The sequence below is a fragment of the Phoenix dactylifera genome, chromosome 17 (genome assembly GCF_051530095.1).
Source record: "Phoenix dactylifera cultivar Ajwa chromosome 17, Ajwa_hap1_PhDact_Kaust_v1.1, whole genome shotgun sequence".
Taxonomy (NCBI): domain Eukaryota; kingdom Viridiplantae; phylum Streptophyta; class Magnoliopsida; order Arecales; family Arecaceae; genus Phoenix; species Phoenix dactylifera.
This window is the reverse complement of record NC_143206.1, coordinates 9,137,668-9,157,928: the sequence shown is the minus strand read 5'-3', so window position 1 is coordinate 9,157,928 and position 20,261 is coordinate 9,137,668. Positions and strand designations below refer to the sequence as shown.

Here is a 20,261-nt window from a genome sequence, read left to right as displayed (position 1 = left end):
AAATGAGTTCCTCCATAATTCTACTCTCTCTGCTATTTTATTTGCTTTTTGGGTAATTCAAGTATTCTTTTGACTCAGACTTCTATGCAACTATGCTCGTGATAGAAGATTTTGGGTTGAGTTGGATTTGATGTACCTTAGAAATGATGTCACCAAATACATGCATAATTGAAGAAAGTCATTCTTAGGACTATTTTACACACCTTGATTACAGTACAACATTTTAATCCTGACTAGCATATAGTGAGATGCAAGTTTTTCTCTTTTTCTAATTATTTTTGAAATGCAATATAGGATAGATATAATAATTAAATTTTTATTTACTAGAATTTGCTAAGCTAATAGTCTTCTTACTAATGACATTATATTATCATATTTTGATAATGATAAAATTAAATAAGAGTCATACCTATTATCTAAAATAAAGAGTTCTATTAATAATGGCATTAATATAGGCATCCACATATCGAATGGATAGCTCTGCACAAGCAAAGTCTTCATTTTAGTGTATATATGTATATATATATATATATATATATATGTATATTAGATTTTATTATTGAATTTATCAAAAAATTATTTATCTAATTTTTATTTTATTTGTAAATATTAGCAATGATCTTTCAACATAACAACTATGATCGAGCCTAGGCTTGAAATTTGATCCATTAAATAAACCTAGCTTGGGTTTACATCGGCCTTGGCAAAACTAGATATCTATATAATATATATATAGAATATAATATATATTATAATATAAAATTACATATTCATCCTTCTCGCCCTCCTCTCCATTCTCTCCCTTCTCGCCCATGAGCTCTTGCACCACTCCATTCATGCCATCGCTGACTTCGAGAGCGTTAACACCGACGACTTTGATGATGCTAATGATGGCTCCGCCCACTCTCTCCTCCCCTACCTCCCTCTCCTCTCTACTTCTCACCATGCCCTAGATGGTCGAGAATATTTGAATCTTTGGGGAGAGCAGTCCACCGCCAAGGATAGTTCTGGAAAGAGCTCGGGCGCAAGCTGCTGAGATGATCTACACGGGTCCTTCTAGAGAGCCCGTGACAGCTCGGGGCGCCTAGGATTCTACCTCTTATTTTGTAACATCTTGGACGGTATTTGTTACTTGACAGTCCTTATCTTCGAGTTTTTTTTAAGGTCAATTCTGATGAATATGCAATGGAGCGGGCTTTATGATAAGAGGCCTAGACTCCAAACTTGTGATAGTTGACTGGTGCCCGATATTCAACATCTCACTCAGTTTCTAGAGCAGAGTTAAGGGTAGCATGGGTCGGTCTCTATTTGCCCAACATATTTTGAGAGCCAATGCCATTTTGATGAAAGATGGCTCGGTCACAGTGATTGGCTAGATTTAGAGAAGTGCGAGGGAGGTATACAACCATCTTTTGTCTTTGGGATATCTCTAGTTTAACAAGAGGTATGTTTATTGAGGGGGAGCATGGATTGTTTTTTTTATTTTTATGGCTGGTCATCGAAGTGGAGTTTTCTGTACGGACGAGGCATGGATGCTGGGCTTTTTTTAATCAATCGTTTTCTTATTTTCTTCGATTGTATTCATGCAAGACGTAGTCTGAATTATCCGTTTTAGTAAAAGTATAAAAAAAAAATCCTATCAGTCAGACTCAGAGATCTAGTGCTTCTCAGTTCTTATTTATTCTCGAGTCTCTGCGTTCTTCTCCTCCGAAGATGGCGGCTTTGCATGCGAACGTGCGGTCCTTCAAAACCCTAGACCTCTATCCGAAGCGATCCGCACCTCCGCGGACTTGGGCACGCTTCCGCTGCTCCGCCACCGCGCCGCCGCGGCCCAGGAGCTACAGCGTCACCCTCCTCCCCGGCGACGGCATCGGGCCCGAGGTCGTCTCCATCGCCAAGGACGTCCTCTCCGTCGCTGGCTCCCATGAAGGTCAAACCTCCCAAAAACCTTAGAAAAATCCCTCCTTGCCTTAGGGTTTAGGGTTTCGACGGTCCCAGATCTCAGAAAGTCGGCTCCTTTCATCCTTTGGCGTTTTCTGGATGGCAGGAATCGAGTTTAGATTCCGGGAGATGCCGGTCGGCGGCGCGGCGATCGACTCGATTGGTGTTCCGCTGCCGGAGGAGACTCTCGCCGCTGCTAAGGAGTCGGACGCGGTTCTTTTGGGAGCCATTGGAGGGTCAGTGTTGCTTTGTTTTCCCCTATTAATGAGCCTTTTATCAGATCAATGGCCTAGGTTAAATTCCTTTCGGTTTCTTCCCCATTTTTCCTTTTTGTTTCTATAATGGGAATTGTTGGAGTATTATAGGTACAAATGGGATGGGAATGAGAAGCATCTGAAGCCCGAAACTGGGTTGCTGCAGCTACGGGCAGGGCTTGGTGTTTTTGCGAACTTAAGGCCAGCTGCTGTGTTGCCACAGGTACTATGTGAGCTGAACTATATTTAATTTATCTATTTTTTTTTTTACTGTGGGGGATCAACATCCAATTTTGGCATTTTTGTTTTTGGTTCCTCTCGTTGATATAAAGGAACATAAAAGATATAAGTTTTATTCTCCTATTCTTGTGCATTCGCAATTTCTAAGTTCTATGAAGAAATCTGTATCTTTGATATGATACAACGCCCTATCAATACATAAAAATTCTACTTTGATTATTTTTAATCAAACTATTCCTAGAAGGATTTATGAGAATAAAAAACCTATTGACTTCCAATGATGAGAAACAAACCTGATGATTGTGAGCCAACAATTTATAGGTTAAACTGATTCCCAGACACTCTTTTGTTGTAACCTGTAACTACCTATCATGCGACTCGATTTAAGTATTAACTAGGTCCCTCTCAATTGATTAGTAATTTAGATCTTAACTGAACAATTAAATAGAATATGCCGCAGCACTAGCTGTGAAACTGTTCATCTGTTTCTCTTTATACTTTGACTCTTGGGACTTTGTGATCATTTGCTGAAGAATTTAAATTTTAACATTTGTCACAAAAAGGGAACAAAATGCACTTTTCTTTAGTACAGAATATAAACAAAATGCCTCCATATTTCCCATCATTATCTGTATTCTCATTCACATATTATTCAGATTCTTTTCCCATGTTATGTAGGTTCTGATATGAAGTTAATGGAAATGACTGCTTACTAGAACCACTTATCATGTTATATGTGTGTATGATCTCTTGGCTTTCTACTGTGATATTGATTATTGGTTATTTTTATCTATTCATTCTTTTCTAGCTAGTTGACTCATCAACTCTCAAGAAGGAGGTTGCTGAAGGAGTTGACATCATGGTTGTAAGAGAGCTTACTGGAGGTAAATATCCTCTATATTTTCTTTGTGAAGTTCATTTATCCTTTTTTTGTGTGTTATAGCTTGTGCAGTCACTCAAGTATAAATGGGGCTCTCTAATCTTACATGTCTTGATAAATAGATGATCCTTTCCAACAAAAAAAAATGTATAAGATGCTTTTCTTCAATAATTTTGATTTTGATGTAAAGTTTGGCAAAAATATGGTGACAATCCTTCATTTTGCTTTTTAACAGGAATCTATTTTGGAAAACCTAGGGGTTTTGGAACCAATGACAAGGGTGAGGACATTGGTTTCAATACCGAAGTCTATTCTGCATCTGAGGTATTGGAAATTAATATTGAATCATTCCAGACCTATTTAGTTCTTGGACTAATAATATACTGATAGATATTCAAAATGTCTGTCCATCATACACCATTGACTTATGTGAATGACCTTAATATATCAAAGGTATTATGTATATCGACCTTTAGGTTTAACTCCTTTATTTAAATAGTAAACCTCATAAATTGAAATTTAAAAGTATCCACGAATTATTAGCACAAGATTTCTTACTTTTCTATATTTCTGTTGTCTAATGTCGATGTGTAAAGCTTTCTTATATAGAGGACAAGAAATATTTTTCAATTCCCAGTCCATTTTTCTTTTTTTTTCCCCACATATTTTCCATTAATTACATCTTAACTTATAGAAGACAATGAGAGAACTCTTATTGCCATTTGGTTGTTATGAAAAGCATGCAAACATTCAAACATATCTTTATTGTGTGTAATATTACTTTCAAAAAGATGACTCGGAAAAATGGAAAGAAAAAGAAATGCGGTGGCAAGTAGTTAGCCCATATCTCTCAACCTCTCTGACCCATTCTGTAATGGTTTCAACAAGAGTATATAACTACATGTGAAATTAAATCAACAATTTAGAGTCAAAAATTAATATACATAGATAACTATATAAATGACATGACAACTTATTAAAGTAGGAAGATAAAGTTCATATTATCCTATATATTATAAAAAACAAATAGGAACATATGGAATTTTTAATACAAGTCTAACTAGAAAAGTTTAAAAAGGCTCATAATAATGTTACATCTATTGTAAACATAATATTCATAAATAAATAAACAAATAATTTAACCAAAGCCAACAAATGAATTGATGATATGCTAAATAGTATGCAAGGCAAGATTTTAAAAACCGCCAAAATGGGATGGCACTGGTGGTACCATACTATTCTAGTAGAAAAATACGCAGTGTGTCAATATGGGATTCAATCCTGTATTGTGTGTCGATTTCGTTACTACACCAATTTTTCCAAAAACAAGTATGCCCACTGATATCAGTTTTTATATCCATGATAAAAGGCCAATAAACTATGTTGATTAACTGCTGATTTTAAAAATTAAATAATTTTAGTTAAACTGACATTATATTGTATTTTGCAATGGTAATATATGAAAGACTATATAGTACCAATAAAAGGTTTAACAATGCAAGAATATGTTTAATCTAGACGATATATAAAATGACATCTAAAGCATGTAAGTATTAAGATTTTAGTAATTGAGAGCTTATTCTCCTTCAAAATTTCTTGAACATTTTTTTTCCTGATTTGGCATTTGCTTTGTACTTTTACTAGTCTTCTAGTACTATCATTTTTTTTCTTTCTTTAAAGAGCGACTAATGCAAGTAGCATTGTGTTAGCTGTTATGTGTTAAACCGCAGTTTGCTAATTTGTTTATCTGACATTGGACAGCTTAGGACAGTCAAAACCATCTGAAATTTTCTAGTTATAACTTACATCACTAGCTGCTTTGGACATCCAAAATAATTAAGTAAAATGTTTACCAATCTTTAAGCTCAAACCTCACTTGAGAGGAAGTGGAGGTGACATTTGGTTAACATTCATGATGCTCTGCTATGTTTTTGGGATGTTTCGACATAGTTTAATTTATTTCTGGTTTTTTGGCGATCTGCCTTCCCTAGTTGTTCATGTTTATTTTTTCGGTTATTTCTTCCAAGATTGATCGGATAGCACGTGTGGCGTTTGAGGTTGCTCGAAAACGACGTGGCAAACTATGCTCTGTTGACAAGGCAAATGTGTTGGAGGTACCTTTAAGTACTTTTCCAAACAGTGCACTTATTCAATTCTACAAGTAAGAATGGAGATACGTATGACTTACTTTCATACAATTCCCAAAATAACAGACTGTTTTGGTCCCTTTCCCTCTTGCACATGATTGTGTTGTAGCCTGCTTCATGATGGAATACTCTTGAGCGATATTCATCTATTGTTTGCCCCAATTGTTTTTATTAGTTGATCTCATGATTATGATTATGAAAAAAACTGGAGGCATCTTAACACAATCACATTATTACAGCTGTTTGTTTGTTTGTTTGTTAAAACCCTCTTTTATTTGTTTAAGTTAAATTCTTGTTTTACGGAGTTACAATACTATTGTGTCGTAAACTTTACAATGGGATGCATGAGGATAATATAAAAGTGGGATTAAAAGTATGCCCTCTAGATGGGATAGGAAACTCCACAAGAGAGATATGAAATTGATAACCAGTTTGAAGATAACCCCATTGAATTGACCCCTAGAAAAGATTTTTTTTTTTTTTTTTTATGTGGGTCCATTGCTTTCAATGAACTCAAGAGTTAATTGTTACTATTTCCAAAAATTGGACTTAATGCAAAAGTGCAGAATAAGAAGCCCGAATGTTCTAAAAGATAGAATTTGAATTTTACTAATTGCCCACTTTAACTTCTTTGGGTGGTTAACCATGGGCATGCCCCTAGTTTATGTCAACAAATATCTTAAAATTTATATTTACATTTGGATTTAAAATACACTCCATGTTATAATGTCAAAATAAAAAGTAAGACCCACTTATCTTTTTGTCATTTTAGAGTGGATTTGCCAAATTTGGTGACATGAAGATCAGTTCTTGTTATGAGCTTGAGTTTGCCAATTTAACGACATGGTGGTCAATTTGCATTGGATTTGCCTAGTTTAACATGGTGGATACTTTGTTTTAATTTTGCATGTTTTAAGGATGTGGAGGTTGATTTTTCGTTGAATCTAACTAGAGTTAGAGGGTTAACTCTAGCTTGATTTTGAGAAGGCTTAGAGGGCTAACTTTAATTTGATTTTTGTATGGGCTGAGGACTAAAGCTTAATTTGATTTTTGTATGGGCTGAGGACTAAAGCTTAATTTGATTTTTTTAGGATTTAGAGGTCTAAACCCTCACTTGAATTGTTTTGAAAGGGATAAACTCTAATTTTAATTTTGAACAAAGCCCAATTGCATTTGGTCAGACAAAGACCAAGTCCCATAATATTTTGAAAAGGGGTCACTCGCTAGGGTCTAAGAAGTCAAGCTAGCAAGCACTTCATAAATTCAAATATAGAGTACCGTACTTACGGACCATAAGATGGACTTAGAGGGCTGCATCCAACTTTCATTTTAATCCTGTTCAAAAGGCCAACCTAATTGAAATTTCAATTTGACAATTGGTTTGAGAGTCAATATTCACCAGATTTATTCTCAATAAAGTTTGTAGACTAGGTCCCTTTTGAAGTGACTGGTTGAAGGCTCATAAACTAAGAACCCAATCTGAATTTAGTTAGCTATTTTAGCTCATTTTGGTATTTAGAGCTCTTTTTAGCAATAAGTCTTGAATATAGGTTTAAAAGGACAATCTCAAACAACTGAGGTTTGTATCTTAAATTCTAAATTATTTGAACTGAAATCACCTGGTATTCTAACTCATGCTTGGCACGTCTACGCCCATTCAAAACTTGTGCATTTGAATCCAGTATTGAATTTGGATAAGCCTATAATGGCTCAAAATTGATGTAGTATTTTCTGCAAATTACACTCATTGCTATTCTGTAATTTTAAAAAATGTTCTTGTATTGACAAAACTAATAAAGCCCATTTGTTACTTGAATCTTTGAGTTTAGAGGTAATACAGTGAATATCTTGGATGGATTCCAATGCACCTGGATTCTCAAGTCCTTTCTGCATGATGCTTAAAAGTTTTTAATCTTGACCTCATTTTATTTTGTTTTTGATTTGCAAGCTAGGATGTCTTCAGCCTAACAATGACTAAGTTCCACTATTCCATAAGACTAAAAGGATTTACTTGTGGACTTTAACAGGAAACCCAATATATCAAAACTCATTGCTTGAAGAATCAATGTGCCTTAGCCCTTCCTTCCTCCCACTAGAAAAAGAAAAGAGAACTCATAGCTTGAAGTTTGAAACTGGAAGCTTCTTTTGTTTGAAATCAAACTTCATTGTTCTAACCTCATTGTTTACAACATGACATTATAAGATATCAAGCCTGAAATTTCAATACTTGTTTCCAACTTGAAACCTGGACTTTAGTTTGTTAAACATGTTAAACATGAATTCTGAACTGTGAAATCTTGTTATGAAGAATTTGAGAGCTGAAATGTTAAGAGTCTGAAACCCAAAAACTTACAACTTGAAGCTTTACTGTCTGAGACCTACCTGAATGTTAAACCATTACTGTTCAAATTTGAAGCTTAAATCCTTAAACCATAATGTTAGGCACTTTACTATTTATTGCTTGACATCTGGAACCAGAACTATGTATTATTCAACACCCAAAAATTGAAACCGGTCATCTGAAAACTTCAAATAGGCATTCTTGTCCTCTTGAAGCTGAAATCAGGTGTTTTTTGAAACTGGAAACATGATTGCTTGAACTTAGACATAGTAGCTGAATTCTGAACCTTAGAGTTGAAAGCAAAAGCCACTTTTTTGAGACTTGAATTATGAAATCTGATTCCTGAATAATTATCATATGAAGCCTGAAACTTAGATTTTGAGTCATCATTTCTTAAGTTTGGAGCTTCAAAACTGAAGTTACATTGTTTGACACCTGAAACTTGACATGGAACATGGAGAAAAAACCTGGTTCCTTGCTGTCTTAAACTTTTCCGGATCATGGGTGCTAGATTTGTTACTGATTATTTACATCTTAAGAAGCATCACATTAACTATCTATCTCTGGCAGGAGTTAAGGAGGGAACAGGAGGGATTCCAAAAGAAAAGACAACCTTGGAAGAACTCCTAGAAATCTCCAGCATCTAGCCCCTTTCTAGATGAGTTTGGTTCTATTTGAATCCCTTCAAAATCCCCGGCTTGAGGGCTTAACGCACAACCATTTAAAGTAAGCAGGATGACCCATGTTTCCATGCTTCAAAGTTCAAACAGATTCGGCGTCACCCATAAACGAAAAGCAAACGAAAAGCAAGCTATATTTCTCTTACTCATTAAGTGATTATCATCAGGTTGATTGTTGAGAAGTCAGCCATTGGATCACTTATGATGAGAGTTGGTTATAGGGTCGCTCATCAGAAATATATTTAAGATTTTGGACTGATGACAGGTTTGATCTCAACCATACTACACTGCGATATTTGAGAACTTATCACAGATCAGGTTAAGGTTGGTCTTAATTATCAAAGTCCAACTCAACCCCCCTGCTTGCTCGTTTCTTTATTTTGAATGGATCAGAGGATAGAGGAAAGTCAGGGAGGAAACACTTCTTTTACTCATATACTTCCTTGTCGGTGGAAATTGACCCATAATTAATAATCATCTTGGATTGATCTTTAATCAACTTGGAAGAGAAACAAGATAGGTGATTTGGTCAAAAATGGTTTGTAATGATCTGGTTACATAAGAAGAATAAATCTCTGACTAGATAGTACTCACGAGTATCTGTATTTTCTCTTGTGCATCATACTGAGCTATTCTTGCCTTTTATGCATTACATGACACTAAAAATTATCAAATCAAACTTAATTGATGTTGGATTTTGTTCTGGAATGACAAAGGTTTAAGATGCCTTCAACAGTAAATTGCAGACTTATTGCAACAAGCTGTCCTTTACTCCTAAATTATGTTGAAGCATATTTAATCCAATTCAGTGCTTATGGTTGACCCCTTGAATAATCTCAGGCTATTATTTGATCATTTTAGGCGTCAATGCTATGGAGGAAGAGGGTGACAATGCTGGCTTCCAAATTTTCTGATGTTCAGCTCTCCCATATGTATGTTGATAATGCTGCAATGCAACTTATTCGTGATCCCAAACAGGTTTAATTTCTTCTTTGAACTTCTTAATTTTTAGGTTCTCCATGTCTGAGGAATGGCATACAATGTTTGTGTCATACCATGCTACGTTTTGATATATATACCATGTCAGGTTGTATGTTCTTTTTCACTGACCGTCTTTCAATGCAGTTTGATACAATTGTTACAAATAATATCTTTGGTGATATTCTATCCGATGAAGCATCCATGCTTACTGGAAGCATTGGTATGCTTCCATCTGCCAGTGTTGGTGAATCAGTAAGTGTAAACTTTGCACATGTTTTCTGTCTCCAGATTTAGCATGTTCAGAAGGATATTTAGGTGCCTTGCAATTTAATATTATTAGGTATGCTTGGATGTTTTTTTGTAGGGTCCTGGCCTTTTTGAACCAATCCATGGATCTGCTCCTGATATTGCTGGGCAGGTTGATTAATCTCCAGAGTCTCTTTCTTTTATTTTCTTTCCTCTTGCTTGCCAATTAATTGTACATTTTCATGTAATGTTCTTTCTTAACTTTCAGGACAAAGCAAATCCATTAGCAACAGTCCTTAGTGCTGCAATGCTATTGCGGTATGGCCTTGGTGAAGAGAATGCTGCAAAAAGGATTGAGACTGCAGTAATGGAAACACTAAATAGAGGTTTTCGAACTGGTGACATAATTTCTACAGGCATGGTAAGTGGACTTCTTTATATTTCCAACTTCTCTGAATTGATTTTGTAGCTACCAATGAACTTGGTTTCATTGCATACTCTGAATACCTTAATATAATATCTATCTGCCCTGTAAACCTGTAGCTCTGGTTGGACTATGGGCTACAAAATATGAATTTACTGCAAGTTGGGAATAGATTGATTTGATCTGAAAATCAGTAAGAAATCTGCTATTGAGCAGCAGAAAATTCAATTCAGGTTAGGGGACAAGTAAATAGAAGGTAGCGGGAAATAGGAGAGAATAAGAGAGGAAGCAAGAAGATAGGAACAAGGGAGAAAGGAGGCCTTTGACCTTTTATTTCAATATCAATTTCTAGATATAAATTCCATCCTGTGTACATGTTGCTAATGCCCTTTAATAGGCATAACCAGTCTCCTTCCTTTCCTAAATAGGACTCTAAAACAAATTCCAAAGATGGCCTGTTAAGATCAATCCCAGTCGGGATTATTCAGTCAGCACACCTTCCTAATTGAATCCTTTTCTCGACTCTCCAATCAATCTAGAGCCCTCTCAAACCTGGACACCTAAAGTTTCCTAAAAACCCTCATTGATATATTTAATAAAAAGAAAAACTTAACTAAATAAGATAACCTTCAGTGCAAACAAAAGACCTAGTCAAAGCCATGTTTGATTGCATTGCACAAAGTACCAGCAAGTACCTGACTGAACCAGTCCATTTCTGTTCTGGACTGCACCAATTTCCTCCTGGTGTGCTTTATCATGTCCCATGATCCTCGGGGTAATGCCACATGCTTTGTCTCACCCTTGGATCTTTAAAGCTTGATGGAGTCCAATGTGATTTCTCCTCATGATAGGTCTGTTGGATAACTGTAGTAGATTTTTATTCTCAATATTCACAAGCTTCTTGTTAAACTGCAAGAAGATATTGATAATTGGAACTTTTAGCTTATGATCAAATGGATCTAAGAAGCAGTGCATGATTAATATTATTGGCTGCTTAGGGATCTTGACTGGATGATCCTCACGTGATGAATCTTTGGTCAAAGGATCTAAAACCATTGAATTTATGAACATGGACTCATCATAGACTTGATCTTTGACGAGACATGACTTTGTTAGAATAGTTTGTTCCATGGTTGGATCTTCATCTGTTTGTTTTCATCTAAAAGGGCGTCCTAATGCACAAGACTCTCTCCATTCTAGGAGGGTCAAATGTATGCAGCCTTTTTCTTGGGTGCTGAGGAGCTATTCCCATATTTTGAATCCATGACACCTAGGTCAGAATGGAGCAACCTTACCATTGCCCTCCCCCCTAACCGTTTGTTTTCATCTGATAACTAAATTCTTTTCTTGTCCTGGACAGACTGAGATGCTGGAGTTCATTCGGTCATTTTCCACTGTACAGATAAGATTGTAGCTAGGAGTTTGGAATGATGGTGGAGTGGAACTGCAACAATAGGTTGTGCTGACTGCATCAAAGCTTCCAAACGAGAGAACTTGTCATCTAGCTTAGCATATAATTTAGTGAGATCCATATTCATGTCCACTTCTTGCTCATTGTAGGTGCGTCATTGTGATCTGCCTGCTCTGATACCAAATTGATGTACCTCCAGTTGGACAATGAGCTACAAAATATGAATCTGCTGCGAGTTAGCGAATAGATTGATTTGATCTGAAAATCAGTGAGAAGTCTGCTATTGAACAGCAGTAAATTCGATTCAGATTAGAAGTTTGCGGCCTTTTCTTTCAGTATCAATTTATGAATACAAAATCCATTCCCTGTATTGCAGACCACTGATGCCTTTTAACAAGCGTGACCAGTTTCCTTCCTTCCCTAATTAGGACTCTAAAATAAATTCCCAAATACAGCAGGCTAAGATCAATCCTAATCTGGATTATTCGGCCAGCAATTACCTTTGTTATTTGAATCCTTTTCCTTGACTCTACAGTCAACCTCTCAAAACTTGGACATGTAAAGTTTTATAAAAAGATTCCTAATTGGTAGACCTAATAAAAAGAAAAACTTAGCCAAATAAGATAGTTTTCACTGCAAATAAAAGTCCTGGTCAAAGCCATGTTTGACTGCATTGCTCAAAGAACCAGCAAGGGCCTGATCGAACCGGTTCCTTTCTGTTTTGGGCTGCACCAAAACCTGATCCATCTGCATGGGTTTGATTTCAAGGGTCAGCATGATGATTAGTATAGTTTGAGACCATTTTACAGTGGGCAACATGCTCCTCACTGTAAGAATTGTTACTGAATTTTTGGCTACCTTTATGGAATGGAGAGACTCCTATAAAACTTAAAAGACCAGTTGGTGGCTAGAATTGACCTGCATTTACGAAATTTCTAAGTAAAGTATGAATCTGATCAAACTGCCTAAAACATTTGAGCCATTAGATTTCGGTCTACTAAGAGTTTTTGTTTTACTGAAGTCAGTCTTGATGACTTTTTGCCCTTTCCTTTGTTTTTATTCAGACATTGGTAGGGTGCAAGAGGATGGGAGTGGAAGTGCTGAGGTCTGTCGATTCCCAGACAGCATTAACTGCCTCACTCTGAAATCATTTGTTCACTGACATCGCAAAGGGGAGAGTTGCTAGAAAGATCTTAAACCAAGGAGATGCATTACAGGGAAGAACTGCATGATTATATTCTCTGATGAATTTATGATAGTCTCTTACTAAAGGACAATTCATAGACGTTATTCAAGGACAATATATGCTTGAAACTCAATGTTGTATGCGATTCTGGCGAAGGTTTGCATATGATTTTGCATGTTTGCAGGATTGAGTCTTTATTTTTAACTGTCAGATGGCTTTGAATAAAATTATAGAAAAGGTTTTGTCATCTGGTACCCAGTTCTTGCTCTGCTTGTCTCGAGTCCGGGCTTCGCCTTGAATTTGGGTATGGGTGATTTCTTCTGTTATATGTGAATAAGCTAGCTGCCAGATCAGCTCAGCTAGCCTCCTACACTGGGGCACTGTCTCAGCTCGGTTTGTTTGTTATCCAACTGTGTCAAATGGTTGACTTAACCATCCATTAACTACTGCGAGCTTATTGTAGCAATTGTTTGTTTCATTGTTGAGCTTCATATTACATTGGTGGTACTTCAGAATGACTTACTGATCTAAAAGAAATGCCTTGCGTGGAGGCAAAGTCTCAGCCCACTTTCTCAACATCATGGACTTGTAGTCGGTTCTGTAGTTGAAAATTTATCTCATAGGGAAAAAATTTCAGTTGTTGCAGTTGGAACATGCTATCTGAGCTTGGTCCATGCATCGTGTGCATCCGAAATCTCTCTTTATAGGAACATCTGTACAAGATCCACACTTGAATCTCTCATGATGGGAATTCAAGCCAAGAGAGGCTTGTGGTGAGGCAAAGCAGATACAAACTAGCATCATGGGTGCAGTTCTTAACAATTTGACTGTGGGTTGGCTATTCGAAGACCCAACGACGAGGCATCGTAATTTGTGGTAGCACAGGCAATGTGGATTTGAGGTGTTTCTATTACCAACTTGATTGTGGGTTGGCTATTTCAGTTCTATCTGACCCAATGGAGAGGCCACTAAATTTTATGATGCGTAGAAACTACGGATTCAAGGTGTTTGGTGCTGTGAAGCTTGTTTCACTTTTATCCGGAATGGATTCTCTTCACTTCAGCAAGTTTCCTAGCCTAACCAATATTGTTAAATATTTTAATCAGACCAAATTTTATGTTAAATTCTAGCTTTCTTAACTGTTTTTTGTAAACTCGTTGATCCAGTTTAAGGATCATGCCACCTGAATAGGATCCACTGAGATTCCTGGTTGGATGGCTATCGGACAACCAACTTTCATGTTGACGATATGGCTCAATCGCTTGCGAACTTGCAATTTGATCGGGTCTTTAGGTGGATTAGACATCCAAGTCGATGTAAATTCCAACCCTGGTTGCAAAAAATTTCTACAATCTTGTGCATGGAAAAGCTTTTATTAGTTTTATATCTCGTATCTAACTCACAATTAATTTTTCCTTTCCATATTCACGTAGATTCTTTTGAAGGCAATCAATAACTTACCCTCGGTCGTATTGAACCTAGGTATTAGAGAATCCGTGAACTATCCACTTGAACCTGGGTATATACAGTTTGTGTGTATTGGCTTTGTATAGTTATAATAAAACTCTTTTGTACGTTCACTTAACTGATTTTACTAACTTTATACTTTAATTTTCTCAAATTTAGTAACTTCTATATTTATTGTATATGCGTGTAGATCATGAAGTAATTTATTCGAGTCACTTGTCCGCTCAGATCATTGAAAATCTTTGTGGATTGGGCATTCAAGTTTTCAATGAGATCATTCAAAGGTTCACAACAACCTCCAAAAACTGGCCCAGTATTCATTATAAAAGCTATAGCTAATTGTTATCTTCTTTATTAAAATTTTTAATTTGATAAGTTAATGAGGGGAATTGTCATAATGTTAAGTTTCAGCTCCCCACGAGCCAAACAAAGCAAAGTTTTAAGCTTGGGCTGATCTCTAATTGAGCTTATAAATCTTGAGATAAGGTGTGTTACAATTTAGGGCCTCATCTAAGAAGGTTACCTGGAAGATATTATTTAAGTTCATTGATTCTATATAAATATCCAAGATCAACCCAGCGAATAATCAATATGTGACTAAACATACGTCCATATGAATCCTCACAAGGGAGCTTGACTAAGCTTTTAACATAACTGAGAACAAGTAATTCATGAATCACTTGCTTTGAGCCATAATCAACCATTATGCTTGAAATGAGGATTCTTCTTTGTGGAGGCAAAAATGGCTAAAGTAAATAGAAAATGTAATGTTCGGGCCCAATACTAATTGGGCCCAATAATTTTAGGGCCCAGTTGAAGGGTATTTGGGCCAGGTGGTTAGTGGGCTATACTGGGCCCATGGATGGCAGCCTATGGAGGGCTGCCACCTCCCGCCTGAGGGCTGAAATGACAGGGCCCCAGATGGTCGTTAGAGAGAAGGTCTTAACCATGCAAAACGGGAGCCCGCCACCTCTTCACCCTCGATAAATGGAGGACTGAACTGGCTTGAGGAGGGGGGGCAGCTGGTGGCTCCCGGAGCAAGAGGGAAGGAGAGGATGCCACCTCTCCAAGGGGTCAAATCTTAAGCCACACTATATAAACCCTTAGCTTGCTAACCCACTGTTTACTATACCCTCTTAACTTCTAACCCTCTGAAATACTGCACCAGAGAAGCTGGACCTTAGAGCTGAAGGCTAAAGGAGCTCTGCAGCCCTAGGAGAGGAAGGAGGGACCTTGTGGAGGTGGTACTTGTAATGTCCGGGCCCAGAACCTACTAGGCCCAATAAGAAATGGGCCCAGTTAAAGGTTTGGGCCCAAATTTCACTGTGGGCAGTGCTGTATAATGATTGAAATAAAAAAAAAAAATGAAGGGATAAGACCGACAGGGGGGGTTACCGCACCCCCTGCTGGCAGCCGATGCCGGCGCGCCGGAGACAAGGGGGCGGCGGCCAGTCCCGAAGCATGGTGGAAAGGAGAGGATGGGACTTCTCAGAGGGGGGGGGTTTCATCCTCTAAACAGATATTTAAGCCTCTGCCGGCAACCCCAAATCACAGACCCCCCTAAACACCGAATGAGAGAAAGAGATAGGGAGCCGAAGCCTAGAGCCGGAGGCAAAGAAACCCTGAAGCTCTGAGAAAGGAGGGACTACTAGGGAGGAAGCACTGCCCGACTGCAACTGACCAAGGTAAGGGTTTTTAAGGTTAGAGTTTAACAGAAGTAAAGAAACCCCTTTGTGGGGTGCTCTCCCCCTCTGTGTCAACAGTGAAACAGAGGGGAAGAGGCCGGCACAGGAGAGGGAGAAAAACCCACAAGCCCCAGGTCGGGCCGGACTCACAGGCCGCGTACTCGACGACCACCCGGGCCGAACCCAACTGGGCTCGGCCTGCGGACGAACCGGACACCGCGGCCTCGGCCGCGGGTACCCTGGGGTTCGGGGGGGCAGCCCCGGGCCGCCGGTCGGGCCGAGCCGGCAACCGGCGTGGCCACAGGGCCGCCAGCCCCGGCCGGACCACCACCTCCTCTCCGGCAAGAGGTGGTGGTGCCGGAGGGAAGGACCAAAGAAAAGAAAGAAAGAAAGAAAGAGAGAGGAGGAAGAGGCCGTAGATCCGGCCGGAGGAGAAGAAGAAGACCGGAGGACCGGCCGAAATGGCTAGGGCTTCCGATCGGAACCAAGGAGAGAGAGAAAAAGGAGAGGAGGAGGGGACTTGCCCGTGTACGGCCGTGAGCGTCGCCGGTGCGGGCTCTGCCGGGGAAGCCGAGAGCTCGGCCGCGGGCTCGACCGAAGAAGCCGAGAGCTCGGCTGCGGGCGTCGCCGATCGCGGTCCGACCCCCTCCCCGTGAGGAGGAGACCATCGACCTCCCTTTCCGCTCGTCGTGCTCCCATCGTCGGAGAAAAGAGGAAGGGGAGATCGGGATGAAAGAAGAAGGGAGGAGAGGAAGCTTCGGGAAGGAGAAGAAAAGAAAAAGGAGAAGAGAAGAAAAGGAAAGAAAAAGGAAAAGAAAAAGAAAAAGAAAAAGAAAGAAAAAGAGAAACAAAAAAAAAAAAAAAGAAAAGAAAAGAAAAAGAAAAGAAAAGAAAGAAAATGAGAAGAGAAAAGAAAAGAGTGGGTTAACGGACCGGAATCGGGTTCGGATCCGAAACACGTTAAGCCCAATTCAAGCCAATGTAATTAATTTGGGGGCCAAATTGATTCCGGATTAACCCTGACTCAGGCCCAAACGGGTCACAGTGACCCTAAACCCGAAATTAAACCCAATTAAGCTGGGAATTAAGCTTAGTGGCCAATCGGAAGGCCAATTAAGACTTATGAGCCCAGCCAAGACCCCAATACAGAGGAATTAGGCTTGGGCTAAATTTCAGGTAGAAAAGGAAATAACATATTGTTATTATGACATGATTTAGGTGATTAAGGATCTGTCACCTGGACTTGAGCAATTTGGAAAGCGAATTGAAGTAAGTAATCTGCCTTAATCTTATCGTAGATCCTGTATTACATTTTATAAGATGAACCAGTGTTTTTTATACAATTCGAATTGTATGCATGATTAGTGAAGAATGTAAGTAACTTGTTTTAATCTTGTTGTTAATCGTGTGTGTAAGTAACCTGTCCTAATCTTTTATGGATCATGCATGAAATTTAACCCGTTATACAAGTTATGATTATATGTGCTTTATGATTTCCATTGTGCCTACGAAATAAGTGGATTACATTATATCCTAAGATATGGATTATGAATTATGTGTATGAGTGGCATGTGTTAGCCATATAATTGGTGATTATGCATAAATCATGCTTATGTAGATTTCATAATGCATGTAAGGTGAACGGAATTGTATGTCATAACTTTTATTAGCATGAGCATAAAGCATGATGATGAATTGCCGCTAGTTGTTTGCACATCGTGCAAGGGGTACCTAAGGGTTTTGATGCTACGGGCCGAATGCAACTGAGCCGGCCTTGCCAGTGGCCGATAATGACTGAGCCAGCCCCGCCAGTGGCCGACTAATAACTGAGCAGGCCCCGCCAGTGACCATTAATGAATTCACCGTAGCATCTATGAGGTACTACCTATACGGAGCATTATTTATGAACTCTTAAGAGCTACTGACCTAATGTAACTGAGCCGGCCTTGCCAGTGGCCGAGAATGACTGAGCCAGCCCCGCCAGTGGCCGCCTAATAACTGAGCCGGTCCCGCCAGTGGCCAAGAATGACTTCGCAGTAGCATTTAAGAGCATGACCACGGTATGCCGGGGGCACGGTTTCATGTGCATGTTTTATGAAAATTTTGTGATTTGCAATACTGCTTTGTTTAAATTGCATACTTTATGAAAATGATATTTGAAGCATGATCATGAGGCTCGTTTCAGAGATTGGGTATATGAGGCGGGTGCTTCCAAATCCTGCAGATGTGTTTTTGGGGAGAAGCAAAAATCGGTGAGGGGTGAAGGACGCTTGCGTGAAGCCCCGGAACCGGCCAACATCTGGCAGGGGAGCCCCGTGTTTCCCCCTCATGTGGGCCCGATAGTCACGTGCCCTGCGCAGGCGGGCCGTGACATTTCTGAACGTGCTTGGCCAAAGCATACATGGTTTTACAACGGGTTTTTGAATATATCGTTATGAAATGTTGTATTTTGCTATAACCGCTATCTCCTTTAAATTGCATACATATTATGCCATGAAGATGATTAGATAAATATGCATGTCAGCTTCTCAAACCCTGCATAAACATGGTTACCGTTATGTTCGATCCGGTAAGATTATGTATGATTACTTACTGAGCCGTGTAGCTCATATCCGTTCATTTACTTTTTCTTTCAGATCCTCACCACTGATAGCTGCCAGAGACACGTTAATTTGGTATCAGGGCTTCTTTCTTTTGGGGTAAAGCAAGTATACTATTATGTACATAAACTACATAGAAGCTCTGTATTTGGGTACTGACCAGCAGGTTGTACTAAGAATGCTTTCACATGAAAAGATTCGGTTGGTTTGACTACCCTGTTACCCAGGTATGAGGCTGCGTGCTATTATGGGCGATAGTCGGCAATAGCACGGCCGTGTCACGGATCCGGGTCCGGGGCGTGACATTCTAGTGGTATCAGAGCAATAGGTTAATCATGAGTAAAAACGTTAAGTTTTAATAAGGAAATGGGTAGTTAAGTCTCATTTAGTGAGATTCCGCATAACCGGAAAGGAAAGAAAAGATTTTATTAGTCGTATCATCAGTCAATCACGAAAATTGCTTGACATAAATATTTTGATAGACGACAATGAGCAACAAAAAGAAAGAAGTTAAGGCTAATACAAAATCATTCTAGGGGCATGATTATGGCGGGTATGGTATTAGAATTCAAGACTTAAGACGACTAAGGATTTTGGTGTTTGGAATCAGAATGCTAGCAAGCCATGCCAAAATAAGAATAAATTATTTTGGAGATTTCTCGATGGAGTAATTTGTATTTGGATTATGATTAAATTAGATTTTGACTGATGTTAAGTGGAGTAATAGCAATGGAATATTAAAGTACATTGTGATTATTTATGTATCAGTATATAGGTGATATTGGAAGTTTAACTTGGTACTGGGTACTGTGGATGATACTTCTAGTTTGAAGTTAATTATTTTGATGGCAAGATAGGGTTTATTCATAAGTTGTTTCAGGCTTGGACAAGGAAAGATATTTTTAATATTCTTCGAGGATAAAATCTGTATGACAATTATGCATGAAACTATTGTATAGAAAGAAAATATATCTGAGAATGACATTTAAGAGTTTCTCCTTTGTTTACTTGGAATGTGACATATTAGATCTTTTCAAATTACAATGCAAGATTGGTATTTTGATTGGAAGTCATTTAGTAAATTCTGGGATAATTTCCAATCTTGAAGAATATTTTTGGCTCATTTTATATGAATGAAGTTGCTGAAAATGTAAAATTTATTTAAAGCATTGTCACTTATTTAAGAGGATCTAGAATATGTTGGTATGAACCTTCTCCCTCCTAAATTTGAAGCTTGAATTTTTTTAATTAATATCCATCCTTTATTCGATTGAAAGAAATTAAGGTTGTCAATTGACTTTGATGAATATCTATCAAGGGTGGATTGAAGTTGTTTATGATTTAATCTTGTGATAGATCGGGTAATCGAGAGCAGTTGATACTTTGACAAAGAAACTTGATCTTCTTATTCAGAATTAAGATGTTGATTCTATGAATAATCTGGAGAGAGAGCTGTATAATCTTCACCCGTGAGTTTTTCTATTATTGGTAACTCCCGGGAGAATCTTGGCATCTTAAATTTAGTATTAACGGATTGATGGTGCCTTGGTTGGGCTTAGACCTGAAATGTTCCCTACTCCTAGCTATGACATCTTTGATCTACCTATCTAAAAGGGGTTTGAAGTTTTGCTAGGATAAAAGTTGATCATAAAATTGTAGGCAAGGTTAAGAGAAGAAAGAAGATTATAGATTATGAAAAGTATGTGATGCTAATGCTCTCACCTATTTCTATTAACCCGATTACGACCGTTGTGTGGACTTAATCGAGAGCAATTAAT

The 20,261-nt window shown here is 38.4% G+C and overlaps 1 protein-coding gene across 2 annotated transcripts; it reads left to right on the top strand.

Annotated features, from left to right (window-relative positions):
• The first annotated feature begins 1,465 nt into the window (after positions 1-1,465).
• Positions 1,466-12,978, top strand: LOC103714417 (3-isopropylmalate dehydrogenase 2, chloroplastic). Of its 2 annotated transcripts, none has more exons than XM_008801653.6 (11): positions 1,466-1,930; positions 2,048-2,177; positions 2,307-2,418; positions 3,244-3,319; positions 3,551-3,639; positions 5,343-5,429; positions 9,345-9,461; positions 9,609-9,716; positions 9,829-9,882; positions 9,979-10,131; positions 12,610-12,978. In XM_008801653.6, the coding sequence occupies exons 1-11, from the start codon at positions 1,714-1,716 to the stop codon at positions 12,688-12,690; spliced, it is 1,224 nt and encodes a 407-aa protein (XP_008799875.1). In that variant the 5' UTR covers positions 1,466-1,713; the 3' UTR covers positions 12,691-12,978. The 2 variants fall into 2 exon arrangements, 1 of the variants encoding a protein (XP_008799875.1); XR_015974303.2 differs by having other exon boundaries at positions 1,600-1,930; positions 9,979-11,590; positions 11,695-12,978.
• Positions 12,979-20,261: the final 7,283 nt, after the last annotated feature.